Source organism: Varanus komodoensis, unplaced genomic scaffold, assembly GCF_004798865.1.
Source record: "Varanus komodoensis strain SLA01 unplaced genomic scaffold, ASM479886v1 scaffold2, whole genome shotgun sequence".
Classification (NCBI taxonomy): domain Eukaryota; kingdom Metazoa; phylum Chordata; class Lepidosauria; order Squamata; family Varanidae; genus Varanus; species Varanus komodoensis.
The window spans coordinates 53,591,597-53,601,061 of record NW_025335568.1 but is presented as its reverse complement, the minus strand read 5'-3'; the positions used below and the strand labels follow the sequence as shown (position 1 = coordinate 53,601,061).

Genomic DNA, 9,465 nt, shown 5'->3' with positions numbered 1-9,465 from the left:
GGAAACTGTGGTTCACTGAAAACATCTGGGTTTAATTGTAACAGCCAGAGAAGGGAAGAAGGATGAGGCTGCATGCATGATGAGGCATACTTATACCTCTGCTTACTGAATAAAGATATGATCATCCAAAGGATGCCTTACATTGCAGAGTAGGACGGAGTCTTGTAAACAGTTGAACTCCAACTCTCTGCTCCCTGCAGGAAATGCAGCTAAGGCTTTTCAACAGATGGCTATCCAGCCTCTACCTGAACACCTCCACTGAGGGAGCCCACCACAGCCCAGATAACTGTTTCCACCTCTGAACTTCTCCTACAGTGAAGCCATTTCTGTATGAACATCTACTCTTATCTAATAGACTTACCCATCAGGATTAGTCCATTAGATCTAGACATGGGAGGTGATGGAGGCTCCGTCAGTGAGGGCATTCAAGGAACGATCAGACACCCGAATGTTGGATTATTATATGAGTGGAGCCAGCTTGTGCTGGGGGTCAGACTAGATGGCCCGGGAGACCCCTTCTGACTTGCTGTGTTTCTATGTTTCTAGTGCTGCCCATTGAGGTGGTAGAGAACAAGAACACTTCTGCATACTCCATCTATTATTCCAAACATGGTATTGCCTGGCATTGCAAGCACATTCTGGGTGAATCGTGGCAGAAAGAGCACTCTAGATGTGCCCAACAGGCTAAGCAATGCCTATGAACTGTGTGGCCGAACAGAGAGTCCATGCCCCAAGGCACTGCCGTAGTAGGTTCCTGGGGAAGAATCCTCCTGAACATGGAGCTTTTATACAGCCTGGTTGAAACCCATCCAGAGAACTTTGATTATTGTGCAGACAGGAAATGCACTTAATTAAAATACAAGTAGCCACAGTTAATCTACCCTAGGGCAATATCCAACATGGCTGGTGCACGCCTGCTGGTTGTGTGCCACGCAGTGGTGTATTGGAGTCAGGGATTGCAGGGCTGTAGTACTGGCACTTTTTTAGTTGCAGGAATGCTGCCACCCGTGGGTTCTCTCTGGGCTTAGCTGCAATCCTCACAGGTGGTGTGGGGACATGAATGACCCCACTGACAGTATATTATTCCTTGTTGCAATGTAAAGTATTTTGCAATGGTGTACTCTTGAATGGGCAATAAAGACCCATTAGCTTTACCAAAGACCAGCTCCTAGCAGATGAAAACTGCTAGAAGTGGGTTGTTGATATGGCTCAACACAGCTGCCTGCACTTTTTGGACTGTCCTTGGGGATGCAGCTATGAAACATGCTTGCACTTCAAAATTTATCACAACTCTCCTAGCTGCACTTATTACTTTTACAACAGGGTGTTCATGCTTTGCAAAGGAATGCTGGAAAAATAGTTTCCACATCAGGACAGGTCAGCTGAGCTCTGTTCTGAAAGCTTTGTTCCAGGAATGAGCGCTTCTGCTTATATCAGGTAGCATTCCTGTTGCCACCAGTGGGTCCCACTGTTAAGCAAGCAGCATAGGATACTGCTCAAGTGATTAAAAACAAGCTACTGCTCCAATCTCTGATATTTAGACATTCTTTTGGGGGTTTTTTTTTTTTTTTTGGTTTAAATGTCTGGGCTTCAGGAAAAGTTGGAAATGTGAAGCCCTGTTAATTCTTTACAGGAACATTGCAAGGTGAACTGAGAAACAGATGGAAAAGCTACTATTTCCAAACTTGGATGGCTTCAAGCGATGCACTTGAGGATGAAAGGCACTCAGGATTATCTAGAGCTACAAGCTTCATGAAGCCTCTACAAAACCTTGAAGAGATTTGTGAAGACAATCCAAGGCCCCAGATGTCAGGCACAATTTTAATTTAACAGCCAGCGCATCAATTACTATCAAGGACACAAGTTTAATTCTCTTGCTGCAGAATCTAGACATGATCCTATGTTATCCACACCTTTAGAAATTAGTTTTTGCTTTTTTTTAATAACTAACATCAGAAATTGACAGAAACAAATCCTAGGCCTGAAGATTACCACAAAGTGTCAGCATAAAATAGATAAGATGTCTATGTTTTAATTCACTCTGTTTTCCTCATTTAAAAAAGCCCTCATGCAATAGCCTTGTAATAAATCGAAAACCTCTACAAAATCCATAGTAAATGCAGTTCAGATATAAGGCTTTGCACATAACAACATGTCCAAAGCCTTACAGAATAACATTAGTTCAGTTGGCTGCTGCTGCAAAGTTGCTTTTATGGTTAATCTTTACGATCACTATCTAAAAGGCAGATGCTATTAGGTGCAAACTAACATCTGTCCTAGGATTGAAAATATAATCAAATGTGTGCCTGGCTTGAAGGCTTCCCATAAAACCCAAGTAAAGAACAAGATGCCAGCTTGACTTAACAGGCAGACCCTAGAGAGTAGTTTCACGGCATTTCTGCATCCATTCATACAGACAAATGCTGAATTAAACCTTAATTAAGGGTGCCATCCAATGTAGCTGCCTGTTACCTCCAAACCCAGAAGATTTTGGCCATACAACGGAGGGCAGGAGCAGCTTGGAGGTGAGCCTTGGTGCATCTCTTAGATTCTAGTTGATTTCAGCCATCCAAGTGCTTTGCACTGGCTCAGAAGGACAGGTGCCAGAGGAATGGCCAGCTTTCTTCATTCCTCCCATCCCTGGTCCCAAATGCCAGCTCTGAGTTTGGTGCTAAGATGCCAGAACTACAGCTGGTATGGAAAGAACTGTGCTGGCTGCACAGATGGAGAGAGAGTGCTCTAACTTTGCAGTTCCAGCATCTACTCTGGAGATTATGACTCTGATTCACCCTAAGACCATCTTCGACCACATCTAGCAGCCACGGGATTGTACCCCAAATCTATGTTGAATTCAACAGCAGACCTCAACTGTAAAATGAACAACTCAGTAAAAATCCTGGACCCATTTGAATAATTAAATCATTCATCTTTTCATTATGAAATATTTGCTATGACAACTACAGCAGAGCTATTTGCTTTAGGTGGGTTATTATAATAATAAATGTATGTTCCATTTTATAACTTAATTTTTATTTTAATCTTTTCTTGAGCAAGAAAATTTGTTGCAAATATGTATTTGCAGTTAAAAAGTCATGATCTGACACTATGTTTTTTCTGGCATGATCCTTTAAGCCCCAGCATTTTAATTAGCTTCCAAGGAAAATAATTATCCATGGATTTAAGAGCTACCTTAGGGCTCAGTAGTGCCAGGCTGGCATATTCCTGTTTCAAATAATAATTCTCTTTTAACATTTTTAAATTGAAACAAAATGCTTGCCAATAAATGTAACTCAAAAGCCAGAAAATTAAAATTAAAGCAAATTCTTTTGCCAGAACCTGATGCTTGAACAGATTAAGAACTATTAAAATGCTATATGACACGTTCCTTTCATGTGTTTGTCTATACTGAGATCAATAATATTATATTAAACAGTATTCTAGTAAGATTTCTTCTCCAGTTTTATAGATAAAAGTTAAGACTTTCTGCATTGCTCATGCCTGTTTCTCAGAATGACTTAGTCTAAGTGCGGAGCAGTTTCAGCAGCGAGTCATACAGTGTGACTCCAGCACTATGCTATGGTCTTTCTTTCTCACTAATTCCTATGTGGGGAGAAGCAGCTGCGTAGCAGGGACCAGTGCATGGCTGATAATGAAAAAGAACCTGCTGGATGTGGCTAATGGTCCATGAAGTGAAGCATTTGCTCTCACAGCTTCTGCGAAAGCAATAGCTCTCTCCCCTTGTTTGCTTCCTGCCGGGCAAAAGTCAGAGCTCAGGGGCGGGACCACATGCTTTGCATGTGGAAGGTCCCAAGTTCAGTCCCTGGAATTCCAGGCAGGGTGGGAATAATGTCTGCTTTAAACCTGGGAGGGCTGTGGCCATCCATGTCGACAGTACGATGGATCCACGGCCTGATTCAAGAGGCCAATTCACATGTGACAATAAGCCACCCTAAGAATAAGCTGTGGTGAGGTGGTTGCTCTCTTGCTAACCCAGGCAGTGCCGAGAAGATGTTCATTTCCCCCTTAATTCTCTGCACTTTAATGGATTGTTGCAAATCTCCCAGAAGGTCACTAAAATGTTTAGTAGTAATGACAAGCCACGAGTTCTCTGCGTAGTTTCTACATAGCCAACCATACAAAGAAAACTTTGGTAGGCTTGGTCATCACAAGGCACCCTGAAGCAAACAAGATAGGCAACACATAGAAACCTAGAAAGAGAGCAAGCCAGAAGGGGCCTCCCGGGCCATCTAGTCTGACCTCCGGCACCAGCCGACTCCGCTCACGACATGCCCGCCATGTGCATGTCCAGCCTATCTTTAAACACCCGCACCAATGGGGCCTCAACGCCCTCTCATGGAAGCCCATTCCACACCCTCGGGGTCCTAACTGTCAGGAAATGCTTCCTGGCATCTAAATGGAACCTTGGCTCCCTGAACTTTGCTCCGTTGGAGCACGTCCTGCCTTCCTCTGCAGGGGAGAACAGGTCTCTACCCATCTCCATGTGACATCCCCTCACATACCTGTATGTCGCCAACAGATCCCCTCTGAGTCTCCTCTTCTCCAGGCTGAAGAGACCCAGTTCCCTCAGTCTCGCCTCATACCCCATCCCCTGCAAACTGGCCACCAACCTTGTGGCCCTACTCTGCACTGACTCTAACCTGGCTAGATCCTATCTGTAATGAGGGGCCCAAAACTGAGCACAATACTCCAGTTGCGGGCGCACCGGAGTAATACCTCTCTCGATTGTGGGTTGTTGTGTGGAGTGCAGCTTCCTAAGTTTCTAACAGGTATTCAACCACTGAATACAACATGCAACCACTGAACTTGGAGACAACCTCTAGATAGTGTGGGTAGTAACTACCGACAGAACCCATTCTTAGTGATTTCTCTGGTGCCTTTCTAAGCTAGTGGTTATCTAAGCTGGTGCTCTTTGTTCCTTGCCACATTATATGGCAAAGATTCCAAGCACTAATTACAGGCTGTGCAAAATAGTCTGTTCCTTCTTGTCTGCCCTGAATCGAGATCTGTTCTGAATTACGCCTCTAACTTATTTAAATATGATTGCCCAGAGGACGGAACAGGGAAGAAGGAATTTGCTGATTTTAGAGAAGCTTTCAACTTTGGAGAACGTGAGTATACTCTGTTAACCCAAAACTTTTGTCTGAATTTTAGAAACAAGTTCAGTGACTTCCCCAAGATGACAAACATGTGAGAGAGGAAAGAATACAAGAGCCCAAACCATCAAGAGTCATCAGATAGACGCTGAAAGCACATACCATGTGCATATTCATGAAATCATCTGGAGTGCCTCTTGCTGTTGCGGGCATTTTCGGAACTTTTAAATGCATTTGCATAGTGTATACAAACCAGCTTGAGCATTAGGATACCTTTCGATCCTTTTCCTGGAGTGGCTTCTACAGTAGTTTTACTCCAAATAAGCAGAATCCCACCCGAGTCACCAGTGAGAACCTCTCCATTTCCTAAAAATGCTAAGCACTGGACAAATTTGGGTTTTTCATATTTCTGAAAAGGAACAAACATGCATTTAAAGGACAAATGGATTACCTGGAAACATATGGATAAGCAGGCAAAATGGGCACGCGTTCGAGCTCCCTGTTCCCAAGTTCTTTCCATTAATCTGTCAGTCACTCCAAACATCCAACAGCATCCCCCATGCCTCCCATGCTCTGGAAATGTTGGGGGCCGCCCACAACAGCATGTCTTGGGGTGCAAATGCTCAGTACAAAGTTTCTCGTACAAACTGCAGTGGAGACTGCTCCCAAAACATTTCCTTTCACTAAAGTATGTGCCATGACACTTATTACACACCACAGACATGTACAGTGAAGCCCTGGTAGTCTCTTTTTGTAAAGTCAACCATCTTCGGGAAATTAAGATTGGGTACAGAAATAGCAGGATGACAAGATCCTCGCCCCTATTCTTGTTGAGAGTTTTCTCCCCCAAATCACACATCTCAAAACTGCCTTTTTCCCCTGGGGAACTGGCATTGGAGAGATAGTATGTACCTGCATCTTCCCTGGGAGAGAAGGTGAATTAGTGGAAGAGAGAGGAGGTGGGAGCATAATTGGAAGGGGCTGAAAAGACCGTGTTATGCCAGCGGTCCCTGTCTCAAAATAGCTCTCCACCAATACTGCTTTATTTTTAAAAAGCAGCGGCTGCCTTTATCATGTGAGATCACAAGGTAATGTAAACATGTTGCGGGCAATGTTCAATTAGGTCCTACATCTACTATTTGGACTGTAAAGGGGATTAACCCTTAAATTAGCAATGAGCAAATGTGTGGCCCTCTGGATTTTTTAGACTACAACTTCCATCATCCTAAGCCTGATGAGTGTTGCTAACACCTGTAGAGCAACATTATCTGCCTCTTATGTAAATCGTGGTTAACAAAGCCATCCATTTGCATGCTTTGAAGAATCTGCTCTATGGCTTTAGGAAATCACCCAAAGTTTCTTACCCCAAATATCCCTTGCTTCCTTGTTAATGAATTACCATTCCAAGTCCAGAAAAAGATATGAGATTTGCCAGACGTTATTATTGTGTCTTTATCAGTTGGATGGAATGCTACTGCAAGAACAACTTCGTTTGTTGTCTGTTGAAACAAAAATGGGATTTGCCACTAGCAAAACACATGCTTATGCAGATAAGTGGAAGACGGAACGCTATGCACTAAATACACAATGTTATGCATGCAGATCAGTATCTCCGTTAGGAACAATTCATTCTGGTCACCAAATGTTCTCCAAGCATTTGTCTTCAGCCCTGTTCAGAGCAGTTCCTCCTATTAGATTGTTATACATTCTAGCCCATGTCGACTTCATCTCCATACAGGTATCAGAACACTCCTTTTTGGTTTAAAGCACTTTCTCTTCCATTTCTACCTAGATCATTCATATGCAGCATTTTAATAATGTTTTATTAAGCACATGTTATTCAGGGCCCTGTTCTGAAAATGCAATAAAAAGCCTCTAAACCAAACCACTGTTATTATTTTTCATTCAGTCTCTAGACAGGCATGAAGATCTATTTAAATTCTGGATAAAAGGCAACACAGCCAATCAAAATACTCCTGGTTAAAGTTCACTCTGCAAAATCTATTTTAACTTAGTACTTTTTACTAAGGAGAAAAAAGTAGTGCTTAATTTGGTGCAATTGTCATGTAGGTGAAGCCACAAAGAATTCTGTGGCACCTTAAAGACTACTATTTACACCTAAGGAAGCCTCCTGCTGTTTGGACTTCAGCTCCTCTCATCCACAGCAACACAGAGGGTTTCCAGTTAGGGAAAGCTATATTATGGCCTCAGCTTTTGTGGCCTATCAGAACTTAAACTGAACATTGTAGCATTGCAACTATATGCCCACTCACCACAGGCCCCTGGATTATGAATTCTGCTAATATCTTTTTTCTTAATCTAAACTCAGTCACATCATTGTCCTGAATGCAGGTTAGAGTCCAATCCGGTCTCAAAATTCTAATTTGTCCAACTACAAACATTTCAGGGTTGCTATTGCTTTAAAATCAATGCTTGCTCTTCTGGGAGGAGGAAACCTGTTTCCATGGGACTCAGATGAATTCTGGGGCCACAAGAAACACAGCTGAAATACAAGATGAGGCTCTGGTGTAGCTTGCTTGCCTGCTTGCTTGCTTGCTTGCAAGTGAAAACTTTAGTTTGAATCCTAACATTAAATTAATTCAAGGAAGTTCATGGAAGAAAAGCTTCCCCTCATAATCTGATCTACCAGAGAGGCTTTGGGGAGGTTGGGAAACACTAGTGTCTTCAAGGGAAGCTGTCAGAAACATTTCTTTCCAAAAACTTCCTGGAATTATCTTAAGAGCCAAGTCTTTATTCATTTTGAAAACATCATTCATTATAACATAATCAGTTATATCATTGAATTATAATAATGATATATTAATAATTTTTCTGTGAACAAAAATAAATTATCTGATTTACCTTTATCTCTGCAATTTTTGATTTCTTCTGCCAATCCCAGACAGTCAGCATGTGTTCATTAGAATCATCAATCACACACAAATGCGTACCCGAATCCTTGCAGAAGAAAGTAATAAAGTAAGTTCATGTCATCTTTCAACACAGCTACAAGTCAGACAGAACACAAACCGAAATGAAGTCTATGGAGAAAAGCCACAAATGTTTTCTCCGTTCTAGCAGCAGACTTGAATATCAAGAAATATCTGATATTTAACATTTACAATTTTATTTCATTCCAGTTCACACAAAAGAAAGACACAGAAGGAAATCTTCAGCCAGGGGTTCTCCATCACCACACAGGCCTGATTTTAACCTGATTTTGGATATGGACCAAAAACCTCCACCAGTGGTATATCTGACAGACAGCATTAAAACTAGGTTTTCAGTTACTATGTGTGCAACCTTAGCACCCCAGGGAAGCTGCTTTTGGGCTAGAGTTCCTGCAAGCATCAATGCCTCCCTAAAGTATTTGAACATCTATTCCCAAAATGTAGCAACATTTTATGATAGGTTGATAAACTGCTGGCATGGAAGTAGAACTAGCAAGGCTTCGACACAAGACATGTAGCGCCGTGACACTTGTCAGAACAGAGCTCAAACACCTGCAAACTGGTGCTCAGCATCTGGATTATATACATTGTCCCTGAAAGCAATGAATTTCTGAAAAGAATTAGGGGAAATAAAACGCCTAACATCTGAAATGCTGGAAATGTTTGATCATGCTTTAAGCAGTCAAACAAGCTACTTTTCCCTTCTACTTTCATCCACTGCAGCAACTGCTGGAGTACATTAAATATCCAAGGGAAAGGATCCACTGGAAGCACAGGGACACCATCAACTGGTGTTAAAGTACAGGAAAATTAATCTTCATTTTGAGAAACTTGAGAAACTTAATAACCTTTTCTTAGTTCAATTAACTGCAGTATTTTAACCAATGTCAAAATACATTGACATTTGTTGGCACAGACGTCAAACAAACGTTTACACTAAAAATGCTGCTATGACCAATATTTGAACCACTCAGACCAGACAGCTGCTATTCAAGGAAACAGAACGGGTCAGTCCTGAAATGAGCCAAAATGCAAAGTAAAGAGTTTTATTTCCTCTTTAGGTAAAGATTCAAGCCCATCTTCAGGAAGACTAATCCAGTGTCTTGTTGCTCACTAAGATTATTTTAGAACCTCTGCAGTACTTTTAATTTTTTAAAATTTCAAACTAAGATACAGCCAAAAATGCTTACAACTAAAGTAGAAACGTATAAAATGAATATACAATTAAAATAAATCTTAAAAATACTGTTCCCACCACCACCAGGGCCATAGGATGCATGTTACAGATAGAAAACTTGTTCAAACATTCTTCAGGACATTTCCCCCTTCCCAAACTGCAATGATTCTTTTGACAGTTCAAATCCTTTCCCTTTTTTTTAGCACACACTCAATACATGCAC

General features: G+C 41.7%; 1 protein-coding gene across 3 annotated transcripts in view; it reads right to left on the bottom strand.

Moving 5' to 3' along the window:
• EML4 (EMAP like 4) overlaps positions 1 to 9,465 on the bottom strand; it is a 180,657-nt gene that overhangs the window by 31,753 nt on the left and 139,439 nt on the right. For all 3 annotated transcript variants that reach the window (XM_044428748.1, XM_044428746.1, XM_044428747.1), the window contains exons 11-13: positions 7,977 to 8,072; positions 6,479 to 6,613; positions 5,388 to 5,523 (exon numbers count right to left, since the gene is read on the bottom strand). In XM_044428748.1, coding sequence (XP_044284683.1) covers positions 5,388 to 5,523; positions 6,479 to 6,613; positions 7,977 to 8,072 — 367 coding nt within the window. The remainder of the gene's footprint in view (positions 1 to 5,387; positions 5,524 to 6,478; positions 6,614 to 7,976; positions 8,073 to 9,465) is intronic.